At 50.8% G+C, this 25359-nt stretch overlaps 10 protein-coding genes across 10 annotated transcripts; 4 read left to right on the top strand and 6 right to left on the bottom strand.

The window, feature by feature from the left end:
* Window positions 1-84: 84 nt before the first annotated feature.
* N7515_004388 (serine/threonine-protein kinase) lies at window positions 85-1408 on the bottom strand (the record flags this gene model as incomplete). The annotated part of the gene is made up of 2 exons (XM_056665132.1): window positions 85-752; window positions 811-1408. The coding sequence occupies 2 exons, from the start codon at window positions 1406-1408 to the stop codon at window positions 85-87; spliced, it is 1266 nt and encodes a 421-aa protein (XP_056522082.1).
* Window positions 1409-5914: 4506 nt separating this feature from the next.
* N7515_004387 (putative serine/threonine protein kinase (Prp4)) lies at window positions 5915-8377 on the bottom strand (the record flags this gene model as incomplete). Its single annotated transcript, XM_056665131.1, has 3 exons — window positions 5915-7356; window positions 7420-7640; window positions 7695-8377. The coding sequence occupies 3 exons, from the start codon at window positions 8375-8377 to the stop codon at window positions 5915-5917; spliced, it is 2346 nt and encodes a 781-aa protein (XP_056522081.1).
* A 709-nt stretch (window positions 8378-9086) lies between these two features.
* N7515_004386 (translation machinery-associated protein 7) lies at window positions 9087-9421 on the top strand (the record flags this gene model as incomplete). Its single annotated transcript, XM_056665130.1, has 3 exons — window positions 9087-9108; window positions 9170-9259; window positions 9324-9421. The coding sequence occupies 3 exons, from the start codon at window positions 9087-9089 to the stop codon at window positions 9419-9421; spliced, it is 210 nt and encodes a 69-aa protein (XP_056522080.1).
* Window positions 9422-10003: 582 nt separating this feature from the next.
* On the bottom strand, window positions 10004-11509 carry N7515_004385 (uncharacterized protein; the record flags this gene model as incomplete). The annotated part of the gene is made up of 2 exons (XM_056665129.1): window positions 10004-11309; window positions 11379-11509. 2 exons carry the CDS (start codon window positions 11507-11509, stop codon window positions 10004-10006), a joined length of 1437 nt encoding a protein of 478 aa, XP_056522079.1.
* An 814-nt stretch (window positions 11510-12323) lies between these two features.
* N7515_004384 (cytochrome b5-like heme/steroid binding domain-containing protein) lies at window positions 12324-12851 on the top strand (the record flags this gene model as incomplete). The annotated part of the gene is made up of 2 exons (XM_056665128.1): window positions 12324-12560; window positions 12621-12851. The coding sequence occupies 2 exons, from the start codon at window positions 12324-12326 to the stop codon at window positions 12849-12851; spliced, it is 468 nt and encodes a 155-aa protein (XP_056522078.1).
* A 435-nt stretch (window positions 12852-13286) lies between these two features.
* On the bottom strand, window positions 13287-15054 carry ish1 (double-strand break repair enhancer MSC1; the record flags this gene model as incomplete). The annotated part of the gene is made up of 5 exons (XM_056665127.1): window positions 13287-13761; window positions 13818-14609; window positions 14665-14812; window positions 14866-14916; window positions 14970-15054. 5 exons carry the CDS (start codon window positions 15052-15054, stop codon window positions 13287-13289), a joined length of 1551 nt encoding a protein of 516 aa, XP_056522077.1.
* Window positions 15055-15735: 681 nt separating this feature from the next.
* N7515_004382 (PQ-loop repeat-containing protein) lies at window positions 15736-16799 on the top strand (the record flags this gene model as incomplete). The annotated part of the gene is made up of 3 exons (XM_056665126.1): window positions 15736-15803; window positions 15859-16116; window positions 16211-16799. 3 exons carry the CDS (start codon window positions 15736-15738, stop codon window positions 16797-16799), a joined length of 915 nt encoding a protein of 304 aa, XP_056522076.1.
* A 263-nt stretch (window positions 16800-17062) lies between these two features.
* On the bottom strand, window positions 17063-17975 carry N7515_004381 (nuclear transport factor 2 family protein; the record flags this gene model as incomplete). The annotated part of the gene is made up of 5 exons (XM_056665125.1): window positions 17063-17176; window positions 17242-17340; window positions 17420-17491; window positions 17569-17633; window positions 17969-17975. The coding sequence occupies 5 exons, from the start codon at window positions 17973-17975 to the stop codon at window positions 17063-17065; spliced, it is 357 nt and encodes a 118-aa protein (XP_056522075.1).
* Window positions 17976-18314: 339 nt separating this feature from the next.
* Window positions 18315-20615, bottom strand: N7515_004380 (SWAP/Surp domain-containing protein; the record flags this gene model as incomplete). Its single annotated transcript, XM_056665124.1, has 1 exon — window positions 18315-20615. One exon carries the CDS (start codon window positions 20613-20615, stop codon window positions 18315-18317), a length of 2301 nt encoding a protein of 766 aa, XP_056522074.1.
* A 2522-nt stretch (window positions 20616-23137) lies between these two features.
* Window positions 23138-24811, top strand: N7515_004379 (oleate hydratase; the record flags this gene model as incomplete). The annotated part of the gene is made up of 2 exons (XM_056665123.1): window positions 23138-23676; window positions 23731-24811. The coding sequence occupies 2 exons, from the start codon at window positions 23138-23140 to the stop codon at window positions 24809-24811; spliced, it is 1620 nt and encodes a 539-aa protein (XP_056522073.1).
* Between the last annotated feature and the right edge of the window lie 548 nt (window positions 24812-25359).

Genomic DNA, 25359 nt, shown 5'->3' with positions numbered 1-25359 from the left:
AAAGGTCGGTCAAAGATGCGCAATGTGGAGGGGAAAAAAGATCGTCAAGTCATGCAGGTGCGTTAAACGGAGATATCCGAGCAATCAAACGGGAATCTCAAACCTCGGCATGTTGGGGTGAACAAGGCCATAGGTAAAGGGATCCGCGGGAAAGAAGGGCTCCGCGCAGACAGAAGGAAATACCATCTTGCCATTGGCAACCTGCTCCGAGACGGTGGGCGACATGCTGTTGAGATCCGAGTAATCCTCGGTGATGGCCGAGCTGTCGGACGCGGCAGACTGGGAGAAGGCCGAGTACTGCGAAGAGTCCGACGACGAGCCAGAGGGCTGCGCATGCAGGGACGAGCCACAGGGCTGGGCATGCAGGGCCATGGGGGCCATGAACAATGGCACCTGGGGCTGGGGAATGTAGGTGACCGGCTCCGGCACCCAGGGGGCTGGGATAACGGGATTCTCCGTGAAGCGGGGGCACTCCAGAATGAGCTGGCGCAGCTCGGGGATGGTGATCCGCTTACTTGGGTCGACCTCGAAGACCCGGCTCAAGATCCCGACCATTTCGGTGGAGAGAGGCAGAATGGTCTGGAGGAAGAATGGATCCTTCAGGTAGGCCTGGAATGTGGAATCCTCGATCGAAGCGCGTTTCCATGGATTGCGACCGCAGGTTAGATTGACAAGAATCACGCCCAGACTCCAGACGTCATTGGCAGCGGACATGTAACAAGACAAAGGTCGAGGGTTGGATTGGTGGCATTCTACAATGACACAAATTAGCTTCGCCCTAGTGCAACAAGATACGAGCGGATAGCTTACCAGGTGACATGTAGAAGGTGGAACCGCATCCAAAGTCGGTGGTGTAATAATCCGTCGTGGCGAGACCAAAGTCGGCCAGCTTGACGGTCATACCCCGGTTGGTGACCAGGACATTCTCAGGCTTGAGGTCACGGTGATAGATCCCGAGAGAGTGGCAATATTGTACAGCGTCCAGGATCTGGAGGAATACACTCTTGGCCAAGAACTCATTACCGACAAAGTTACCCTTATCGGTGATGTTAGAGAACAGGTCTCCCTCCGGGCAATATTCCATAACGACGTAGGTACAATCCACGGAATCCATAATGCGTTTTAGGGAAACCACATTGGGGTGCTGGCTGGCCAGATGGTGAAGTCTAATCTCGCGCTGCTGGAACTTGAGCTGGCGGGGATCCAGGCCAGTTTTGTTGAGCACCTTAACGGCAAAGACCTCGTGGGTGTGAATATCCTGAGCGGTGTAAACAACGCCATAGGCTCCGACACCCAGGACTCGGGTGAGTTCCAGCCGGTTGGCCAAGACGAGTCCTAGACGGTCCTCGGGAGCATAGCAGCGGGGAATAGGCGATGGTGGCGGCGTTGGTAGCATGGCCGGGTACATTGGTCCTTGGATTGTAGAGAGAGACGGATAGAAAGAGGAGATCCAAATCCTCTCCCGGAAAGAGACGAGGAAAGAGCGAGAGAAGGCGCAGAGGCTGATCCAGGGAGGTTATGAGAAAGAGAGGCCTAAATCCACGGAATATTCAAAAGGCATCCATTCCAATCCGGGTTTCAAGATGGTCCGATCAAGGTGTCCGTTTGGGTCCGGTCTGGTTGTGTTTGATAGAGAGTCGAGAAGGAAAGTTGTTGCACAGGTAGGACAACACAAGAACCAGAACGAGAACAGCAACAATAAACAAAAGGATATGTAAAATATATATATATATAAAAAAGTAGTATGCGAGGCGGAAGTAGAAAGAGCGAAGGTAAGATTAATATAGAGATCAGGCAAGAAGGTCGCCTCGTGGTTCGAGAGACAATAAATAAAACAAAAAGGAAAGCACGCTAATGCCAAAAGGAATCCCAATAATCCCCAAAAGGGGAAAGATCGAATGGAAATCCCAAACTAAAAAAGAAAAAAATAATCAATGATGCGTAGAGAATACATGGAGTGCCATGAAAATTAATTCAATTTATTATCTAATCGTCTCCATAAATAATAACACATAATAATAACACATAATAATAGGCCATGTGTACGGATGCACCAAGCGGTGTGCATGCCCGAAGAGTGGTTCTTCCAATCATAACGCTACAGTCAATCTTTCCTGCAGCCGCCACAACCGATGATTGGATCCATGAGTTGGAATGATTTGGATCGACTAGAACTTGCAGAGTTCCAAGCCTTGCCCGGTTGCCCCTATTCTTCTGTCTAGGCCTAGTGTGGCAATGCCCACGTATCGCAACCCCTGTTCCCAACGGTGTTTATGCCTTGAAACCTCCTGACACACTTGCCAACGCACCCACATTCTGCCAATAACATCCGTCGGTTTCCAGCCCCGCAAAAGTATACCACTGGTCCAGAGCTTGGGCTATGCCATGTCCGTTCCGTGGAAATATTTGCCATCTGACCAGATCTCCTCTAACATGGAGACCTCGGCACTCTAATAGAAATCGATGGAGTGATTACGACTTCTCGAAGGGCTTAGTTCGACTGATTAGATTACTCTCACCGTTCTTTGCACGGACATCACAACTCTATCCCGTACTCCACACCCCGGGGCTAGACGGCCACGCTAAACTAAAAGGTCTAAGAGTGAGGCGATGATGGAGGGCTGCTTTGGCCAACCATTTGCTCGAATTGTTTTGCAAGAAATGGCCATTTCCTGCTGACTAGTTTCTGCACGGGCCATCGACTTTCATCTTTTCTCCTGGCGCTAATGTACCTTGACCATCTGGGACTTTCAGCTCATCTGCTCATTGGTGACGGTTGCTTCTACTCGTATATCCGTATTCTTCTCCTTTTCCTTGTCGTGCTGGGTTTTGTTGGTGGCGGGAATTTGGCCCCTCAGCAATATCTCCGTTCAGTGTTCCAGGTTGATAGTATTCCGACAAAGAATAACCCCTGCACATACATAGTTGCCTCGCCGAGTCTTCAATCTCACCAGCTTCCCTTTTCTTTGTTTATCTCACACCACCTGCGTCATACACAGGCAAGGGCCATGTACTGATCCGAGTCAGACTGATATTCGAACCTGTATTCTGGCCCCAACAGCGGGGCCACGAAAAGTGTGTTGTGTACGATGTAGCCGGTAGCCCAAGTGGTACCTACATACAATAGTTAGGTACCCAATGTGAAACTCGAAACTCATTCTTGGGAACTCTACTGGTACTATTGCGGTGTAGGTAAATGCACTTAGATCAAGAATCAACAACAAACCTTCTTCAAGATCGACAATGTAAGCCCGCAGTCAGTCCAATCACCTGACAGCACGACCTTTCGATCCATCACATCCATTTTCTCGGTTCTCATCACCCGAACTCTTAGTATGTGGTCTATGCATGCTGTACAACTAGTTTCATGTATGTACAACTATGAGCAATGTCTAGAATATCCGACTGCCGGTGTGATATGTACGAATGAACTGATTGACGCCTATCCTGTTTCTCATACTGCGTAGTTACTCTCCCTTCGCGTCCGTGCCTTGCCTACTGTACCCCAGGATTGACAATGCAGCTGGCTGGTCTAAAGATCATCGAGTTGGTTGTTTTCTTGCTCAGTTCCGAGCCGTTGGCCTTGCTTTTTCTTGCCCTATTTGAATGGTTCCCGCCACGCTGTGTTCCAGGCATAGTGCTTTCAGGTCCTGGTTTCGGACTGTCTACACCGCTACGTGATTCAGGATCTGTCACGAACTATATTCTGTACCCACTATGCTCGTCCGTTGTACTGCGTATGCGTTCAATATCGATGGGTTGCCTGATTGTAACCTGACTCCTACAATTTACAAGATACAATAGGTACATCTCAATATCAACGCAAGTATGATCCATATCCCAACCCGACCGCCACAGATCATCCGTATCCCTCACTACAGTACTGTACGGACAATCTACAGTACCCAATGAACAACAGCCTCGGAAGACCTGGCTATCGTTGCCTCCGCCCCTAAGGCAGACTCGGTGCCCTGCAGGTGGCGGGGACCCACAATATAAACACATCTCGACATCATGATTACTCCCTGGCACGAACATCCTTAGCCTCAATTTGAACAAAGTGGTCGGGGATTAAATGCCCGTTCCCATTGCGCGGAATCATTTGCCACTGTCATTGGATGTTGTACCGCCCAGATGTGTACTGCGTACTTGATCCCATCCTTCCAGAGTGGCAATATGTTTCCCCTCCCTTCCGCTTGATCGCCCTCGCCTTCTGGAACACTCCACCTGTGATCATCCGGCCCATGTACTACTAGGTAATCATGATTGTCATCACGGACCATGTCTACACCATGGAACCGTCTAGGGCCTAGGCTATGGGAGGGTAGGTACTGCGTACTGTGTATACTCCGCACTCAACTGAACCACACCCTAACCACGTGCACAGATTCCATTCCATATTTGCTACCAAACAACTGAGCAAATCTCCATCCATTGTTTTTTTTCTTTTTCCACCCAGAACTGAACAGATATCCAATTGCTTTTTCTGCTTCCAAGAACTAAAACCAAGTAACTGGAACCAGAACTATCGAAACCACCACTAGTTCGCAGCTGGCCCCCAGCCCAAAAGCAAATCCCAAACGAAGGAAAAAGTAAAAAGTAAATGGAAGTCCCCCCAAACCCGGGACCCCGGACCAGACCCCAGCCTCACCATTCATCTACTCCGTACCAATAAACCATACAGCCCAACCTACCACACCGAGAAGAGTCAGGACTAAATGAACAGCCACAGCAATCCGAGAATACCTTTGCCGCCCTTTCCGCCAGCAATTGGATCCGGAATCAGGCGCACCTAGAGTGTTGGGGACCAATCGGGGTGGCTGGTACTACAACATAGAAGGTTCGTCGAGGATATGTAGGCCGAGATGGGATATCCATACAACATACAACGTACAACATGCTTTTACTGTGTACATGAATATCGAGGCAAGGTAGATAACTTAGTTAGAAAAGATCTTCCTACATGTGTGCCTACTGCACGCAGTAAGAACTGTACTGACTCCTTTTCAAAGTTCACAAAGTTATTCTCCACAACTCATCCCCAAGACCTGGGTAAGATTAGCAATTCTCGATTCCTGGTTTCTCTGAACCATGGACGCGGACTGAACTACTGGTGGCCTAAGCACGGGAACTTTGCCTAGACAACCTAGATCAGATCGTCTTAACTTTATTTTTTGCTTTTTTTTCCCTGGGTGTTGCCTTGCCTGGACTAGAGGGTTGATGTTTCTTTGTTTGGGATCTACGACTCCGATGCGATGTACGTACTTTGTCCAGAGTACGGAGAATAGAGCTATGGTTGGGGGCTAGATCACAGATCTCATACCAAATGGAAGGGCTAGGGGGATTTCCGATTAGAGGTATTAACCCGGACATAGACGGGCTAAGGCTGAAAAAGGGGCTTGTGCTATTGGGATTTCTTCGTTATGGTGATGAAATAGATCAGGGAATGCGCAAGATCTAATCGTGCGCTACCGAGGTTCTGCGAACAGGGGATGTCTACTCCGTAGCTTTGTTTGCTTTTTTCGTAGGAACTGATGATCTGAGAGTAGCGGATGATCGGTAAGATCTACGGATTACACCGTCTTTGAGGTTCTTTGTTAGCCACGAACTCACGGCTTGGCCAAGTTCGGTCGCTGCAGGAGCCCGGAGGCTGAAGCGACGGACAGGGGAGGAAAGTTGGCTTGTGAAAATGGTGAAAAATGCTTCCATTTGAGAAATACTCGCTAACTTGCTGGTATGGTTGCGCATATTGAAAAGAAAAATAAAGATATTAGAGACAACCCCGTACACCCCCGTACGCCGATCCCTCGAGAGTCCATCCTTTCAGCTGAGATACGCCATCCTGGACCAGGATGAATAGACTCACAAGGATTGGAGATGCGATCTGTAAACTCAATGCGTTTCCATGAAACACTTACATCCTGGGGGCCAGGAATGGGTGTTTCAAGGCATCGTTCGGAGTGATACGTTTCTCGGGATTGAGACTGAGGCAACGGTCAAGTAAATCGAGGAACTGACCCAGCTCCTTTACCTCGGAATCGGGCATCCCGCGGGTTCCCTGCGCCATGAGGCGGGTTTTGAGATCGCGCGTCGGTTTCGGTTTCTTGAACTCGATAATCTTGGTGTGCAGGCGACCAGTTATCTTGTCTTCCTCCACACTGTGAAAGTTGAGCTTCTCATCAAAGTGATGCGGCGCCAAGGTTCCGCGGCGAAGAAGCTTCGGCGGGTACTTGCCACGGCACTCCATGATCGCCCTGAGCATCTGGTTGTTGTTTCGGCCAGTGAAGAGGATTTTACCCGTGTACAGCTCGAAGAGAGTGCAGCCAATAGACCAGACATCAATGGCGTAGTCGAAAGGGATACCTAGGATGATCTCCGGGGCACGGTAGAAGCGACTAACAAGGTAAGGCGTGATCTCGTTATCGGAGGCCAGAGACGCCGACCCCAGGTCACAAACTTTCAACATGTTGCGTTGCTCATTCACCAGAAGATTATCCGGTTTGAGATCAGCGTGCAGGATGTTACACCGACGGAGGAGACTCAATCCGAGGAAGATCTGTTGGCCGTAGGCTCGAACTGCACGCAGGTTCAAGCCCACATCCCTGCCGAACTTTTTCAAAACCTCACGCAAGTCCATGCTAAGGTTCTCAAACACCATGCACAGGTGACCTTTGTGATCAAATTGTCGGTCGAACTTGATGAGGTGCATCTTGTTTTCCGGATCGGCTTCTTGGAGCTGCTCCAGGATGCTGATCTCCTTCATACCAGCCTTGCGCATTATGGGATTCTGTCGAATGATCTTGATGGCAACCAGCTCCCCCGTCTTAGTGTCGGTGGCACGCACAACAGAAGAAAACATTCCCTTGCCGAGTTTCTGTCGGACATGGTAGCGTCCGTTGATCAACTCTCCCAGACGAACAGCGTAATACCCTTCCGAGTCGTCCCAGTTATCCATCATGCTAACATCCAGTTCCTTGCCCTGGGGTACAGCTGTGGCCGTAGCATGTGCAGGGTGGGCGTCGGCTGTCTCCTCTGCAAACATGTCGTCGTCTTCCGCAAACATATCGAACGCATCGGTCTTCGGTGGAGCCGCGGGGGCATCGGGGAGGAGAACGTCCTGCCTGGTGGTCTTGGTCTCATCGTAGGCGGCAGAAGAAACTTCGTCCTTTCCGTTCTGCGAAACATGCTTCAGCTGCTCTTTCTTGGTATCAAGAGTCGGATCATAATCAGCAGCAGAGGCCTCGTCCTTGTCAGTAGCAACGACAGGAGCATTCGCATTAACGAAGTTCTCATCCTTTCCAATATTGAGACCAGTTGAGTCCGCGGGTTGCTCAAAAGCAGAGGCTTGTGGAGAACCTATTGATATAGTTAGTGTCAACTTCGCCGATGTAAAGCAAATCTTGTTCAAGAGCAACGTACCAGTAGATTCCTTGGCGCTGGCTGGCTCGGTGCCAGTCATCGACGAATCAGTGTCAGTCTCACCGACGCTCAGTGACTTGAGATGTAGCGGCGTCGCCTGGCTCCGGTGTTTCGCCCGAATGGCTTCACGACGTCTGCGGCGAGCTTCAAGTGCATCAAGTTCGTTGACGGGCTCGACGGGCTCCGGCGCTGACGCAATCTCCGGATTAGGAGCCAAATCCCTGGAACAAGCATTAGTCACGCGCTTTTCCTTGCCAATGAAAGGATAAACATACTCATCGGCCACTTGCGCTTGAAGATTAGAAGAAGCCTGCACCTGATTGTTTCGTTCAGCACCACGCTTCAAGTCTGGAGCGACAAACGAAGCCTTCTCTTGTTCCCTCACCGACTGTTCAGTGGGCTTGCGCCTTCCGGGATCGACTGGAGGCTTGGACTCAACCATACTTGAATCAGGTTCGTCATACCGCTTGGGCTTCCTCGGCTCACGGTACGGGGATCGGCTGCGGGTGCGCTGCCGCTTATCCTTGCGTCGGTCATAATCATCACTGTACCGTAGCGGTTCTCCGCGGGTCTCTTCGCGGTCATAGTCATAGTATGGGCGCCGGTTGGGAGCGGGTCTGTCACGGCGTCTGTCATCGTATCTGGACCCGTAGCGTCGCGAAGGCTCTTCGCGGTGGCGCCGATCATGCGCACTGTCATAGTTGTCGTAGATATCGTCACGACTGCGCTTGTGGGACTTGGTGGCTCCGGGCGGGGAACGAGAACGGGATCTCGGCGACTGGTTTCTTTTCAATGACGCGGGAAATCTGGGCGCGGCAGATGGGCTAACTCTGGTGGGACGGTCAACGCTAGTGCCATTTAGAGGAGTGTCTGACGCAGTTGCCTTCGTCTCTGGGCCTGATTCGACAATCTCACCCTCAGAGGGGACCGATGGGGACCTCGACCTGGGATGCGACATGATTGCGATTCCCTAGGGCTTCGAGATGGGTTGTGAACGGTTCTCTTGCTTCGTCCTGTTTTCCTTTCGGGATAACTCCGATTGGCTCTGGAAGGAGGTTGTACAACAAGACTCAGTTAGCACAAGCTTCAGCGATAAACTCGTCTTCTCAAAAGGGTTCGAGAAAGTCCAACCAGCTGTAGGAAGCCTGCCTTCACACCAAAGTCTTGGGAATTCGATTAGAAGTCCAAGCGCTTAGGGTTGTGGAGGTTATGGGTTTGATGAACAGATAAACGCGCGAGAACGAAATGTTATGACAGCAGGAGATCTGTCCAAGAGCCATGATGGCAGTCGATGATCCATCTTGGAGATCTGAGGATTCGACGCTACTACGTTTCAGGTAGGCGGTGGAGTGAGGTTCGAAGTGAGGTTACAGCGTGAGGTAAAAATGCTCTAACCCGATTTGGAATAGCCTACATGTATTACAAATACCAGTTTGTCCCAGTTCTCCGACAGACCCCGCTAATCTAGCGTATTAGACGGAAATAATACAGCAAATGTTACCTTAGCGTAATATAGACAGCCCAGGGCAAAAGAATTCGCCCCGCTACATTATGATAAGCACCCCTCAGTGTTTTTTTCTCTCTCCATTATCAACGCCGTCGCAACTCCACTACACTTTCCTCCAGCCTCTTTTTAGCCCATTTCTTTCGGTTATTTTATAGACAAAATGGGTGGTCAAGGCAGAGAAGGTTAGTACCTGCGGAATATTTTATACCAAAAGTCTCATTCCTGACATTCTATGACTTATAGGTGGCAAGGTCAAGCCCTTGAAGGCCGCTAAGAAAGAGAAGAAGGAGCTTGACGAGGATGATCTCGCTCACCAGGCCAAGATCAAGGCTGGTATGTCTAGCCTTTAATTCACACGGCCTAAAGTCCCTGCGCTAATCAATGTATTCTTTTCCAGACGCCAAAGCCCGCAAGGAACTGCAGGAGGCCGCTAAGGGCAAGAAGGGTCCCCTCAACACCGGTCAGCAGGGTATCAAGAAGTCTGGCAAGAAATAAGCGCATCAACTGCTTCTCCGCGAATCTATTTCTCGACCACACCTAAACCACCCAGCTTCGGCGCTGGATTGTGCCCTTGAGTCCACATCACGATTTACACGAGCCACGTTCTCAAAGAGACAGCGGAGGATGGGTGGCTTGGAATGTGATCGCCCCAGCATCACCAAATCCATAGTTGGTTCTATGGTTCTTTTGTATATCTTCAGCCACCAATACCTATTTCGCGCTTGATCGCATTTTCCGAAGTTACCGTTCTCCGATTACGATCTGTTGTCTTCAGGTTCAACTCCAAAAAGCCTAAAGCATATGTGCGGTACGTCCAATGGCACCCGAAGAGAGGAGTTAGTCTCATGCCTTTGAAAAAGCTGCGAAGTACAGACGGGTTCGAATACAGCCTACGTATACTAGATCCAATTAGAAACCAACAAGCAAAGATTAAGAAGTTTACTTCGGAATTGAAAATCGTACATTTCGCTGTTCATTACATACACGCTAACAACATGGAAAATCTGTCCGTCGTAAATGAAACTAAGCTCAGCGCAAGGGTCAAGTAACGTCGAACTCAAACAATTCGTAGGAGTCTTAACTGGTGACTCTCTTCACCCAGAGATTGTTACCATCCCCCGCATTCTGCTTCTCATCCAGGCGCTTGTAAGCACGAGTCAGTCCGACGCCCAGCTCGTGCTGCTCCTTCCTGATGTCAGCGAGCTCCACATCCATGCTCGCGAGGGCCTTCATCATCTCAGCGCGAGCCGCGGCGTCTACCGCGCCGGGCCGGGTGGCCTTGTACAACTCATCCATGATTGTCTCCAGTGTGAATCTGCGCTGCGAGAGTTCGTCGCGCTTGGCCTCCATGGCCTTGATGCGGCCCTGGGTATCTAGTGGTGGCTCCGGGGTCGACGAGCCCTCCGGCATCTGCGCCACTTGCTCTGCGACCTGGGACGGAGTGGGCTTGCGCACCGGCTTTGCGGTCGACGGTTGTTTCTTCGAGATTACCATGCCGGAGGGGACCGGGCGGCGACGGTCCATGATCGAGGATGTGGAAACATCGTCGGTGGAGCGGGTTTCGAACTGCATGCTCTCGCGACGGCTCGCGTTTTGGCTGTCGGGTTCGGTGGCTGTGTAGGTAGTTGCGCTGAAGCGGCTCCGCGGCTCGTAGTCGTCGCTGGCGAACATCATGTTGCTGTTATCGAAATTGAGCACCGGCATGTTTTCTTGCGCGCGGCTGGGGGCATGCTCTGTTGCCGGTCTCGGGGGCGGGGTCACCGGTCCACCAGCAGTTATGGTAGTGGTCACACTCGAGGGAGTGAAACCAAATGGATCGAGCTTGGGGATCGCGTCTGGAGCGCGTTTGTCTTTGCTGGAATGCTCTTCCATTGGGTGTACACGTGATGAAGATCTATCTCTGTTTCCTTGATGATCTTCGGTCTTCGAAAAGCTCGAGATGCGACTGCGAGCTGCGTTAAATTGTTTCCTAGGATTGAACTGTTGGCGCCAGTTTATGAGATTGGATGTAGTAGATACAGTGCGTTTGTGAGAGGACGTGGCGCGGGGTTTGTCCTGCTCACGAGACACACCTTCCCAGTCAGTCGATTTGCCAGAGATGAATTGCCGCTCTGGAGGGGGCTGCACAGGCTGTAATTGAGATTGATGGGGGCTCTGTCCGTTCTGATGATTTGCTGTTTTGTGATCAGGAGCGGGAGATGTTAAAGGCCGAAGGTTCTCTGCGTAAGGAGCGATTTGTTCCCCGTCAATGGGCGAGACACAGAAGCTGCTTCGGCTTCCACGTCGGTGGCTTTCTACATCTGGGGAGATAGCTGAGATCTCGGAGTATCTCCTGGTCTTATTGTCCGGCCGGATAGGGCCCGATTGCAATGAAGGCGCATCACTGGAGACTGTTAGATATAGAATTCTCAAAGAAATAAGAGATAATGATAGATTAATACAAGATACTTACTTTGGCCCAAGCAGATACTTGTCACGCAGATTGAGACTGTTCACAGGGAGTTCAGTGAGGGGATTGTGGTCGACGATAGGGTTGCTGATGGAGAGCCGCTTAGGCTTATGGAAAGGATGTTTGGGCCACATAACGATTATCTTGCGCTCCAGACGGGACTGAAAGGTGATTTTGGTCGCAATCGAAAGCGCAGAAGATGAAGCGTTCTGTGGGATAGATGAAAAGGGGAATAAAAGGTTAGGGATGGGAAGAAAAGGACAAAGAAAGAGACACGAGATGGGGGCCTTTGAGACTGCACAGCCTAACGCGGAAGGTAGCGGAATTCTACCTAAGGAAATCGAACAACAAAATGTGTGTATATATAGAGACGGATCCAACTGTATATGACCGTTGAATCTGCGAGAAACTTGATTGACAAAAATTGAAGAAATTCGAGTCCAGAACATGGAAATGACCCGCTAAGGGCAGTTGGGCCGATCAAAACGGGGGCTATTTTAAGTGGAGAGCTTGAAACACCGAAGGAAAATAGGGAAAAAATGGTCATTTTAAATTGCAGTCCGAGAGCGAGTTCACATGCCAGGGTGTATGTACATGGTAGAGATAGTCTTGTATAATAAACCAACAAAGTACACAGACGTAGGAGTAGAAGTAGAAGTAGACATGAGATCAGTTCGGATTGTCCACAGTAGAAAAGTATAGATCGGCCCTATCACGTGGAACCAGGCGGGGAACAATATGTCATCCCGAGCTTCCGCTCTCCAACCTCCCTCTAGACAACCTTCATCATGGGTATGTCCCACGTGTCTCAGCTCTATGGTCTGACGACTAACATAGTGAAACAGCAGAAAATCCAGTCCCACAGCCCGAAGTGTTAGTCCCCAATCCAAAGCTAACCGCGACATCCAGCGGATAACACAACAACCAACTAACCTGAAACCCAACAGCATGTCCATCGCAACGCCAATCAACCTAATCCTAGTCTCCCTATTTGGTGTCCTGCTCTACTGGCACTTCCGCCCCAAAGCACCCATTGTCCTCCCCCGCGGCCCGCCACCGGCAGTCTACAAGACCTACACCCCAAAGACGCTTATCGAATTCAATGGCCAGAACGACAAGCCCGTCTACTTAGCCGTCCGCGGCCGTGTCTTCGACGTTACCCCTGGCAGGAATTTCTATGGACCGGTATGTTTGCGCCGTTAGTTGCACTGCTGGAGAGCTGAAGCTGACAATGCGGATCGACAGGGTGGTCCTTACGAGAACTTTGCTGGCAGGGATGCTTCGCGCGGTCTCGCTTGTCAGAGCTTCGATGAGGAGATGTTGACCAAGGATTTGTCGGCGCCCTTGGATGACCTGAAGGGATTGGATGCGGAGCAGTTGGAAAACCTGCAGTCGTGGGAAGATCGCTTTTTGGAGAAGTATCTTGTTGTTGGCAAGTTGGTTGCGGAGGGTTCGCCTGATGCTCCGGATTCTTAAGCGCGCGCCTTGCGCAGGGAGGAATGGAGGGGAGTATATTGGTGGGGCAGCAGCCAGCGGTTAGAGATGAGCGTCACCTTGAAAACAAACAGGGGGTTTGTGATGTGACTACTCTTCGATAACGTATCAAAAGCATCCAAATCGAATGTTGGAGTTGATTTGCAAAGCATAACGGGTAATTGCGTCTACATTTTATATACGCCCAGCGCCTGATATTCAAACCCAATTACAAAGTAACGTCCCTTCCATTTTTGAGACTTGTCATTGATAACACCAATTAAAGACCTTCGAAAGCAACTAATATCTGTCCCGGAACAACAAATGTCATAATCATCGTTAACTTAAGAAATTATCACACAACCAATCGGGCATTCCGACTTCGTAGTGGAAACCACCGAGAAAGAAATGTGAACGTCAGATACCCTGGAGAGTACTTCACAGCTCTCCACGCAGGCTCTCGGCGTTATTCACGACCTTCTTTTGAACCTTCTCAGCAGCCTCAGAACCCTGGGCGCGGCCACTAGCAGCACCAAGCTTCAGCTGGTCCACGATCCAGTAGAACGTCTCAACAGCCTTGGCGTAGATGGTATCCTGAGGGTTGGTGGTGCCGTACTTGAAATACTGGGCGTTACGTCGGGCAGCGGCACGGAGCTCGTTGATGCTCGAGCCCTGGTAGACAGGAATACCGTAGTTGTCCAAGTATTTCTTGAGCTCGGATTCAGACCACTGATCGAAGGTAGCATCCTTGGCGGTTCCGGTTGCCTGGGCGAGAGCAGCAGTCGCAGAGGCATACTGCTCGCCGCCGGCCTTGGAAGCCTTGGCGTAGTATTCCTCGGCGTTCTTGACGAGCTCTTCGCGCGAGGCATCGGCCTTCTTGGCTGCCTTACTGTTCACAGCAGAGAGGTATTTCCTGGATGATGTCAGTCAGTGAGAGATTATAGCAAATGGACAGGCGTGTGCACTTACACAAGGTGTTCCTTATCCCAGGTATCGAAGTTGTACTGGTTCCATCCACCGGCAGCCTTGTGGGCGTTGGCGCGGACAGCAGCGACGAGCTCATCACGCTTGCCGTTCTGTGGCACGGGGACGCTGCGAGCATCAAGGAAGGCCTTGAGGCGGGAGTCAGACCAGCCATTCAATGCGGCCTGGAATCCATCCTCGGCCTTCAGCTTCGCCAGATCGGTAGCACGGGCATATTGGTTTCCAGCCTTGGTGGTGGCGGCGCCAAACGCATCTGAAGCAGCGGAGGAAGCAGCGGAGGATGCGCTTGAGACCTGGCCGGAAAGGTAGTGACGGTTCTTACGGGCAAGAGCAATGAGCTCATTGCGCTTCGAGCCCTGGGGCACCTTGACGTTGTGCTCATCGAGGAATTCCTTCAGCTTCGAGTCGGACCAGGCGCTGAAGAGCTGCTCGCTCAGAGACTCCTTAGCAGCCTCGGCCTCAGCGGAAGCAGACGCAAGAATGCTCTTGGACTGGAAGCTGGCAATGCGAGAGTTGCGGCGAACGGATGCGATGAGCTTGTCGCGGGTGGTGGGCTGGGGCACCGGCCATCCACGCTCGTCGAGCCATTCCTTGAGATCCGAATCGGCCCACTGAGCATACACCCAGTCTCCAGGGTATGAGACAGTCTCGCCGGCTTTGGTGGCGATCTTCTCGTAGTTCTCACGCGCGGCCCTGATCAAGCTGTCGCGCTGGCGGGGTTGGGGAGCTGGAATGCCGTGGCGATCAAGGAATGCCTTTAATTGAGAGTCGGACCAACTATATCGGTTAGCTTCCATTTAGCTTTCAGTAGAAGGGATGGTAGGCTCCTTACGTATCAAAGATCCATTCTCTGGCGTGGTGCAGCTCATGGCTGGCCTGGTCGGCAGCTTGTCCAAGGGGCTTCTGGACTCTGGACTCCCAGTTGCTCTTGACGAGGTTCTCCAGGTCACGGCGGTCGGCAGGAGTGGGATAGGGGATGTCTGGATGGAGTATGAGTATACAGATATCGGAGAAGACAAGAGGTGGTACATACCATGGTCTGAGAGCCATCGCTCAAGCTCTGTCTCGTGCCACTTGTTGTAAACTGTTCATGGTATTAGCTTGCAAAGACGATGTTTGTGACCAGGTAAGACATACCAGCCTTGCTCCACCAGCTGCTAGCCGCCACTACCTCAGTGGAAGCGAGCAGGCAGACGAGGCCTGTGGCCAAATTCAACTTCATATTGGCTTCTAAGATTGATAGAGAGCGATTTGGTATCTCAACAAGAACTGGATGATGTATGAGTATCGTAGAATGATTTGCCAGAGCAGAGGCTGAGGGTTGACTTACAGAGTAAATGTTTGAAAAGTGGAAAGATTAAGGAGCCGGCGAGCTTTTAAGCTGCGAAAGCAAGAAAGAGGCCAAGCAGGGATGATAGCGCAGTGACGTAGTTGGGGAATTTGCCTTGGTCCACGAAAAAAAGAAAGAGCTTGAAGTGCATGATTCATGATTCGTGATTCATAGTCTTTGTTAGCAATGGGGAGGTTGTTAGTGTTATTATGACGATAGAAACATTGTATATATCACTAGGACTTTATAGATAGCTACGAGCTCTACACGGAGTATACAAATGGCGCTAGCGTGAAGAATGACGGCGATGAAGGCGGCTAGGCACTAAGGCATTAAGGCATCAAGGAATCAAGGCACTGATGGATGCCCGACGAGGTAGTTACAAGATCATCATGTGATGCCATGACTGTTTCTCTTTCTCAGTTTGAATGATTCTTCTCTCAGCTTGATCAAGTAAAAAGGGAATCTCCGATGTGACGAACTTGACCCTGGGGTGATCACCTGCTATCACGAGCCCCAAGACCCCGAGACCTCCTCATCTGAGCTTCGTACTTGGATCCAACAACACACCAAATGGACCCATTAACACCGTATTGCCGCGAGCTGGCCTCGCCAGGCATAATTCAAACTGTGCTCTCCATGTATGTGCTCCCCATCTAAGCTCAACAGTCCCTAGTCACTGACAAGATCCCATAGCCTGATCGTGTTCGGCATCCTCTTCTCATACCTCCCCCAACACATCCGCATCATCTCTCGACGAAGCTCCTTCGGTATCTCTCCATACTTTATCCTACTAGGTGTAACATCAGGCACATCAGCCTTCACCAATATTCTGGTCTTCCCATCCACCGCGCAAGATGTCGCCTGCTGCAAGGAGATCAGCGGGTTCGCATGCTTCGCAGGCCTGCTGGGTATATTGCAAATGGGCATGCAGTGGCTATGTTTCTTCTCTATGTGAGTAATGACCATGAGCGATTCCCAATCTTCGACCTTCTTATTCCCGACCGACATCCTTTCAAGCTTGTCTGACAACCCGGTGTTTATCTAGTCTTTTGCTCTTCGTGATCTACTTCCCCCGCGCTACTTCCCCCACAGACCCAGTAAGCACGGCGTCTTCCTCCGACGGACCGACATATCGCACCGCGCTCGTTGTGACTGGAATTTGCCTGCTACATGCGCTTGTCACGGTCGCTCTCTCCTTGGCATTCGAGCTGCGTCAGCCAGATGCTGTCCCGGCCTGGGCGAACTTCCTGGGTGTGCTGGCTGCTGTCTTGGCATCTATTCAGTACTTCCCACAGATCTACACTACTTTCCGGCTGCGATGCGTCGGGAGCTTGAGTATCCCGATGATGTGCATCCAGACACCGGGGAGTCTTGTCTGGGCTGCCAGTTTGGCTGTTCGCAAGGGTTGGAGTGGTTGGAGCATTTGGGGCGTGCTGGTCGTTACAGCCTGCTTACAGGGTACCTTGTTGATGATGGCGATCTACTTTGAGTACTTCGGGCCCAACAAGCGTGAGGCCGGGGAGCCTGCTGTTGCGAATGGTGCGCCCAATGGGTTGGCTGATGCTGAAGACGCTCAGCAAGAGCCTGCACATGAACGATCTACAGAGGAGACGCCGCTGCTCCAGAGTCAGTGATTCATGCTTCACGGATGCGCTTTGCTTGAAGATGTGAAATATTGCTATCTTGTGGCCTGATAGGACGAGACTATATAGTTGACATTCTAGAATGATCGCACGTCCAGAAGTAGAATATCTTTCGTGTGGCATATCACTAGTCAAGGAATATGTCCCGGGACCAATATAGAATGTTCAACACAGTCGCCTACAAGACATGCTTCTCCGGAACTTTGTTTCCCCTTTCATTGCATCGTGGTATTTGTTTCGAGTCCCCTAATTTACTAGGCGCTGTAGACCAGACGGAAGATATCGTTGAGAACGAAGTAGCTTCCAGCACCATCAGGCTGCAACTTGAAGCACTGGGTGTAGTTCATGGGCTTCTGCTCCTCGTCGACCTAGAGAGAAAAGAAATTGACATTAGCCAAGAGAAAATTCCAGTAATGATAGTTATTCAACATACCAGAAGGGCACCAGTGACCAGCACGATAATGCCGTCTGCGCTGGAGGGCTGGGCGTCAAAGGTGGCAATCTGGTGCTGAACCTTCTGGAAGGGGAGAGCCTGTATATTCGACACAAGTTAGCATTGGAAGGTTTTCTCTGTCGATTGACTCGCTTGAGTCGGGTGGGGGTTGACGAACGCCGAGCTTCTCAATGATAGAGGCAACACCCTGAACGGAGGAGGTCTCGAACGTGAGCATAGAGTGGTCACGCTATTCATTGGAAAATATATAATTAGTATGCTTGCTCCAGAAGTCGTCGGCAAGGGTATCCCGAGAGCGGGGCTTACGTAGAGGCCGGCCAGACCAGCGCGGTCTTGGTCAAAGGTCTGGTAGTAGAACTGAACAAATTGCTCTATAGGTAGGATTGCAGTCAGAATGGATGCCTCTATGTATACTATCCCATCTGGCGCATCATTTTATAGTCAAATGACCGGGAGTTGGCGCCGTGTTGAATCGAGAGAGGTCTGAGGTGCGTAGGGATACAACGTACGAGAGATTGCTTGGAAGTCTGTATAAAAAGTAGGATTCGTTAGCCAGGTCCTCGTCCATTTGGTTTTGCATGTATCCCTTGAGTCATTTCATCGCATTGCGCAACGAAGTCACACGTTGCCGTCCGGAATCAGGGGATTGGATCCCTCTAACCTCCTAGTGAGGTATAGCCGGGCTAGAAGGGAGAAGAGGACATACCAGCCATTGTGAAGGATTTATGGTGGTTTGGAGGGAGTTTGGTTAAGGTGATGCGAGTGTCTTTGGAAGTAAGAAGTTGAGCGCGAAGGATGAAGGTATTTGTTGATGAGGGGTTGTGGGGCAGGAAATGTTCTGCCGCTGATGCCTGGCTGCCTTATCGCCCAAGAGCCGCCCTCTTTGACCTAAAGAACTGGAACTTTCAACTATGCATTGTTGCTATGTACTCGTTACACTATGTTGGTTCGTTACTTCCGTCAGTCATAGCCTTCAGTCTCAAACTCCGGTTATCGAACACTATTCGTTCGATGAAGCTCCATAATCCGTACAATTACAATACTGCCCGATCTCACTCCGAATCCGATGCAAACATGTCTTCAGCTTTGGGACGCGGCTTGAGTCGTCGGGTTCCGGTCTCTTGCTGCCCAGGTAATTGCTTGAGTTTGTCAGAGGAGTGTGGTTGTTGAGTTTGGGTATCATCATTGCCCAACAGTGTCTCGGTCATGGGCTTTCCGACACCGATGTCGAGGTCACTGGCTTCAATTGCTGCATGATCAGCATCATTTGGGTTGTCGTGTCCATATGAAGCACCTGACATATGCCCCAAGGCGTTGTCTCCGATTGAGACACCATGGCAGTCCTCGCGGGTGCCATTCTCCATTGGCACACCATCGGTGTCACTCATAAACTTTCCATCCCGCTTATCCGCATCGACGGTCTTCCATCGGTTCTTGCTTCTGGCAAACGCAACAGCAGCGCGCTCTGCATTAGCCTTCTCTGTCTCCTCCTGTATTCGTAGCTCTTCCTCCGTCAGGGGCGGCTTTTCAAACACTTGCTTGAAATGCACCTGGCTGGAATGGGTAAAGCAACACCATCCCTCCCACAAATCCAGGAGGAATCCAACGGTGCGCTTCCACTTCTCCGCTTTCAGCCGTCCCCATTTGAAGTCTTTCTCCAGTCGTCCGAGGTGCTCGAAGACCTTGCGGGAGCGGAGAGCGTTCTCAAACAACTGGCGGTATCGCCATGCCTTAGGCACGCCACTAGTTGATGCCGACGAAAGGATATCAGAGATGACGTAAAGACCGACGAGTTTCGCAGGGGAGGTATCCAATAACTCCTTAGAGGCTGGATTGTCCATGGCTGACCCCTCGAGATCGGCGATATTATTCTCCAGGTCAAGATGTGGAATGGCCGCCGAGTAAACTACAGGGTTGAGAACATTTCGAATGATCACGTCCACAACCTCGTTTGCGCCTGTTCCTGCGTGGGTGATTGCAAAGTGTGTGATTCCGGCGGTCTGCTTTAGCTGAAGCTTTGCGTGAGTCGTGGGAAGTCGGGCAAGAAGCCAAACCAGCTTAGCCTTCTTCAAAGGAGTCATGTAGTTGGGACCATCGTTGTCTGCATTGTCGGGTTCCCCATCCGAGTTTTCTTCGTCAGATGAGTCGTAGTCGGGATGCTCCACGAATTCGTCCATGCGAGTGACGTACTCAAATAGGACATCCTTCTTGGGGGCTATCCACTTAAGACCGTCTTCCAAGATCATGGCCGGCTTGTTCATGCTTCGTCTCTTAGGATCCGTCATGACTTGCCACAATTTCCATCTGTAGTATACACCGCCAGGCGACCTTGCGTCAAACAACCAAGACCACTTCTCATCCTGTTGAATCTCTGATCGACTCATCAACAGTGTCTCAAACTCAAGGCCCTCTTTCAGAATACGCTCGATCGTGTTGTGAATGAGTCTCAGTTCTCTTATGTCCGACGGCAGGGTGACCTCGATCTGAGTAGTTGGGCCAGTCCTGCCAACATGGGGTCCATAGGAGGCTGGAGGCGCGAATCCCCCGGGGTGTTGGCCTGGTGGTGGGGCCCGACTCAAACTAGTGCCGGGGTTCGGCATGGTAGGTTTGGCACCGAAGGGAAGAGAAGCAGTCGACGAGGAAGGTATATGTGAATGCAGCACAGCAGAAGAAAGGTGGCGAGAGATGCTCAAGTAGTGCCCGAAGCCAAGGTACTTCTTCTGAAGGGCACTGACGGTTGCATCAATCTGGGAGGCGGCCGAGTCACTCGCAAGGGTAACGAGTGCAGAAGATGTCTTGCGTTCGGTAGCGGTTTGCTCGGGTTGGCCTAGAATCTTGACACTGTCCACGCTCAGGGTCGGGGAAATCAAAGCCTTGATCACAGACACGGAGGTACCGGGAGGGAGCGACGCAAGAAGTAAAGTGGGTTTCGCGGCTGCTCTCTCCTCCTCGAGTGTTCTGTCACCTTCAGAGGGAGTAAGCGTATTTGCAAATTTAGAGTGGTCGTGATGAGAGGGAGGGAAGGTTGTGTGGGCACGTTTGTGGGAAAGAGATGATGGCGCAGGGCCTAAAGTCCCAGGACCACTATGGCGCAACGAGGAAGCTGGGAAGTGTCGCCTGGGAGGACCACCCCGACCATATGAATTCATTCCCTCAAGCGATCGTGGTGCAACCGGTGCCTCATCCTCAAACGACTTGACAAAATCCTGATAAACCGCATCTGTCTCTTCTTTTTCGCGTGCACGTTTGGCCTCTAACTCGGCCTTCTGGCGCTCGAAAAGGGATTTCTTGGGAAGCGCGGACAGCTTTGCTGAGACGTCAGGGAACTTCATCCCCTTCGCGTCGTTGGACATGCTGAGGTGTAGCTGCAACTGCAGCAGCTACTGCAGCTGCAGGTACTCAAACTGATTCAGGGTAAAGAGCTTCAATGAGAAAGCGACGACTGGGCGGATTCGAGTGGGTGGATTCTAGTACAGTGTAAAGTGTGCTCCGTAGTTAAAGCTTTCTACCCAGGACCTAACTACGGACGTACATAGTGGAGAGCATGAGCTCGGAGATACCTATATCCGAATGCATATTGGACTGTCCGTGCACAGGTGGGGGTGGGACTTTCGGATAAACATCATCCCGTATGGAGCTCTTCTTCTGATACTACTAGTACTACTCTCTTGCGAGTCGTCTCTCTTCTGCATCGCCTCGGCCGATTTTTGGAGGGAAGGCCACAGAAGCCGCAGCAGAAGAGAGACGATTCGCAAGGATTATCAGAAGAAGTACGGTTGCTTTGATAGCTTTGCCTGATGCTTGCCTGATTCTTCTGAAGCGCTTCGGCTGGCTGGTTTTGGAGGGGTATTTTCAACGCTAGACGATGAGATGTTGGCTGGTGGCGGAGATGGTGTAGGTATGGTATGGCCTGGCATTTCATTAACATCCGCCGGTGAGAGCACAGCTGCCTTGGGCCTCCCGTGGGGCATGGGGCATGGGGCATGGGGACGTGCTAAACTAAGGCTGGGTGCTATGTACATGACCCTGCTCCTCAGAAAGCAACTCCTTCTCCTTTGCGGACCGGTTCATAAACAGTTGACCGCGCTCCTCGCCCCGACATGTAGGCTTCACGTGGTGCGGGTGTCATGGAAGTGAGAGATGGTGTACGGGAGCCATAGGAACGAAGATCAGGCCGCAGGTGCGACTAGTAGATGGGTAGTTATATTGTCACACCCATTAGATAGCTTGCTTAAGACCTTCATGAACTGGGTAAATGCCACGATCTTTAAATGATTGGTCCACGAATGATTCGCTGGTTGAAGGCCTTCGATCGTACAAACCCGATCGCCCGTAGAAATTACGCCTGACGGTCCTTACCCATCGGTTCACCCGCCCAATAAGATGGATCGTTATTTAGGTTTCGGAAGTGTTGTTTATAGCTCAGGCATGGCTTGCCATCGAGCGGCTGGCAAAAATGTGTTGAATGAGGTATAAAGCCGCAGGGTAGGATATGGCGGTCTTCGCAAGAATTCGAAGGTGAGGTGCGAGCCGTGGCCATCGAAGATCAAGATACGCTTTTCATCCACTTTGTACGATGGTGAGTGGCCTCGATAGAATAATCTAGCCATTGGCTGGCTAATATATCAGAGATCCAGCCATTTGGCGAAGTTCCAACCATTGATCTTCACGACCGTCTAACCAGGCCTCCATGAGGGCTCCGCCGCTTTTGGATATGAATAGGGGATCCATCTGTCACCATCGTCAGCAATACACTCAAGCGCAGTAGGTAATGTTTTCGCCTCGCTCAGTCTCGGCGGGATCGGTCAAGATCTCTTTCTATCCTTCCTACATACCAACTGTCTTCTGATTTCTGCCTTAGCCGCGAGAAAAAGCCAAACATCAGCAAGATTGCGCGTCAATATGGCATCCCTCGAAAGACCCCTCCACAATCGCATCAATGAGGGTGTGCACCCTCGTACAGCCAACCTAATCGTTAATAGGGTCTTTCGAGGGATGCCATATTGACGCGCAATCTTGCTGATTTTCGGCTTTTCTCGCGATTAGCCGCTTCGCAGGCCTCGGCCATACGAGATTCGGCAGATTGGTCGGTTTTAGGCATGGTTGGTCGAAGATATTGCTTCCAAATATGTAGTGGGGGAATTTGGCAAGGCAGATTCTGTGTGGACACTGGACAGTGTGGTTGGCAGATTCGCCTTGGCGCACCCACACGTGACACCGGGTGTAAGCTGAAAGGCACAGTTCGGACACCGCCCCATACCTGTCACTTATTCTGCCACTTTATCCCCATTCCCCACTCAATCAAAGTACGGTTCATCCATGGTTCGGTCCTCCGGATGCGTGAAGGGTCTCGTATCTTGAACCTGAGATTGTTAGGACTTTCTTACTTTAGTGTGGGTACATAGTAACGTTGCCGGCGTCATCGACATGGACCACCTAGGCAGGTAGGTTAGAGCCTTAGAGGTAGACGGGGGGTATCAATTTACTTTGTAAGACGTTATTCTACTCAAGCATGAACTGTCAACTGACTCAACAGGAAGTAGCACTAACACTTTCGATCAACAGTCTTCGTTGGCTGTTGCGTGTCCGTTCAAATAGAACGCGATCCTTCATTCATGTGGCATGATCACCCCCCCCCCAAAGTTTAAACCGATGAGTCGATCTTGGCGACGGTGGCTGAAGCTTGAAGAGACGGTCTTTAGACTCGATAGCTGAACTGGCTGGAACGTCACATGTTGCCACCGTCTTGTGGCTTCAGTATTCACGTTGGGACGGGTGCATGCTGCTCGATGTCCTGCTTTTCTATGTTCGACATCATACATGTGTTGCAGCAGTCCAGCGCATTTGAACCCGCTTCGCCTATCAGATACGCACTATGGATACCTCAACATACATCCGACGCTCGCCAGAAACAACCGAGGCCTGGATCCTTGGAAGTGGAACGGCATCCCTAGCGTCAGCAGTCTACCTCATAAAGAAGGCTCATTTACGTCCGTCTGCTGTGCACATCCTCGATGAACACCTTTCCTTGCGGCAAGCGATACACCAGCAAGGTAATACGCACGCCGGATATGATCAATTTGCTGGGTGTCTCCCTGCGGCTAGTGGATTGGAGTTGGCAGAGCTTCTCAATATGATTCCATCCCTCGTGACGGAGGGCCGCTCTTATCTCGATGACATCCAACAGCAAGAACAAACCGCCATGAGCAGAAAAGGAAACACCTGTTTCATCGCCCAAAAGAATGAAGGTTTCGAACACCTACCGACGAAGTCGCTGAATTTGGGGCTCCACCACAGAATACATTTAATACGTCTTCTTATGAAAAAGGAGGAGAGCCTACAAGGAAAAGAAATCCGTAGTTTCTTTCGAGGAAGTTTCTTTCAGAGTACATTCTGGACAATCTGGTCAACACAGTGAGTAATTCTACAACGCGACGCATTATTTCCCTGGTTCTAACTCTATGCAAGATTCGGTTTACAGCCCTGGCACAGCGCTATAGAATTCAGGCGTGCTATTAGGCAATACATATCCGGGCTACACAGCTTGAGCATTTTGAGTTGCCTCGATCTCACAGGCTATTATCAGTACGAGTCAATACATCTGCCCTTATATCTGTTTCTCCAAAGCCAGGGCGTCGATTTTCAGTTCGGCATCAAATTACGGCATTTTGAAACCACGGTCGTCCAAGATCGTCGGTCAATCAGTCGGCTTGCTATTTCTCACAACGGGCTTGATTCCAAAATTATTATAGGACATAACGACATCGTCATTGCTTCGCCGGGCTCGACTGTGTCGGGATCCGAGATCGGAACGAACGATATGCCGCCAGCTTCTCACTCAATTGGAGTAGGAGATCACCTCAACGCAAACTGGGCACTATGGCTAGAAGCTGGGAACAAATTCCCGGATTATGGCAACCCTTATACTTTCTGCACACGAAAATCTGAGTCTATCTTGGAATCCTTCACTATCACAACCGAGCACATTGAATTTGTCGAATTCCTTCATACCATATCACGATGCACTTCTCTGGTTGGTGCAATGATTATTATGAACAACAGTAACTGGGGCTTGAGGCTTTGTCTCCCTATCCAACCCGTGTTTCCTCAGCAGTCTGACGACGTCCGTGTCCTCTGGGGCTTTGCACTCTTTCCCGAAGCGGAAGGACAGCATGTCAAAAAGAGCATGCTTGAGTGTTCTGGTGCAGAGATCATGTCCGAGATCCTACATCATCTGGATCCGCCTCCCGAGATGGCCGCGGAAGTTTTAGAGCATTCTCTTACCATACCACGCGCGATGCCGAGGATGAGCTCGGCGCTTTTGGCCAGATCCCTCGAAAGTCGCCCTTCCCCTACCCCGAAATCAGTCACCAATCTCGGCCTAGTTGGGCCTTTTGTCGAGTCTCCCTGGCGGAGTTGTGTGGATACAAGCTACGGTGTGTACGTGGCACAGCTGGCTGTATCGCATCTTATGGGCCTTGAACATTGGCCCAAGGAGCCTTCGAAGCCGTCAATCTTGAGGGTTCTGATGTCTCTGCTATGGAAATGATACCATTTTGGAATTTTGGATATGGATGTACCTTGTTTACGTGAAACTTTCCGAGTATGATTTCATTTACTGATGACAGGCGACAGGACGGTAAAGGCGTTCTTGGTTAGAAGAGAATCATCGGTTCAAATTGGTCACTTTGCTACATAGATCGGTCGGTGTAAGTATGCATTTACGCGATACTATCGATATGCTCTCCGGCTCTAACGGACGGGAGTCAATAACGCACCTTTATTACTTACACTCACGAGCAGAGGGATCCCATGAAGCTATCTGGTCTCTACTTTAATTCTATCTTCCGTGGGCTCTGCGTGACGCCTCTTACGTCAAGCAGTGTGAACCACTGCATGCAATCCCATGCCCTTCAGTTGATGAGGGTCGATCTTTGTTGACTTGACGGGAATGAAGCTTGAAGATAATCTGACTGCGCGGTCCTTAGACGGTTTAGTCTTGTAGGGAGCTATATCAAACTCGATGAATCTGTAGACTGTAGCCAGCATGTTGGTTATATAGGGCTTGAGATTGGCTGGACATTTTCCAACACGCTC

The sequence above is a fragment of the Penicillium bovifimosum genome (genome assembly GCF_028826915.1).
Source record: "Penicillium bovifimosum strain IBT 22155 chromosome Unknown utg000004l_segment0_segment0, whole genome shotgun sequence".
Lineage (NCBI taxonomy): Eukaryota > Fungi > Ascomycota > Eurotiomycetes > Eurotiales > Aspergillaceae > Penicillium > Penicillium bovifimosum.
The sequence above is the reverse complement of the archived record's forward strand: the minus strand, read 5'-3'. Positions and strand labels throughout refer to the sequence as shown.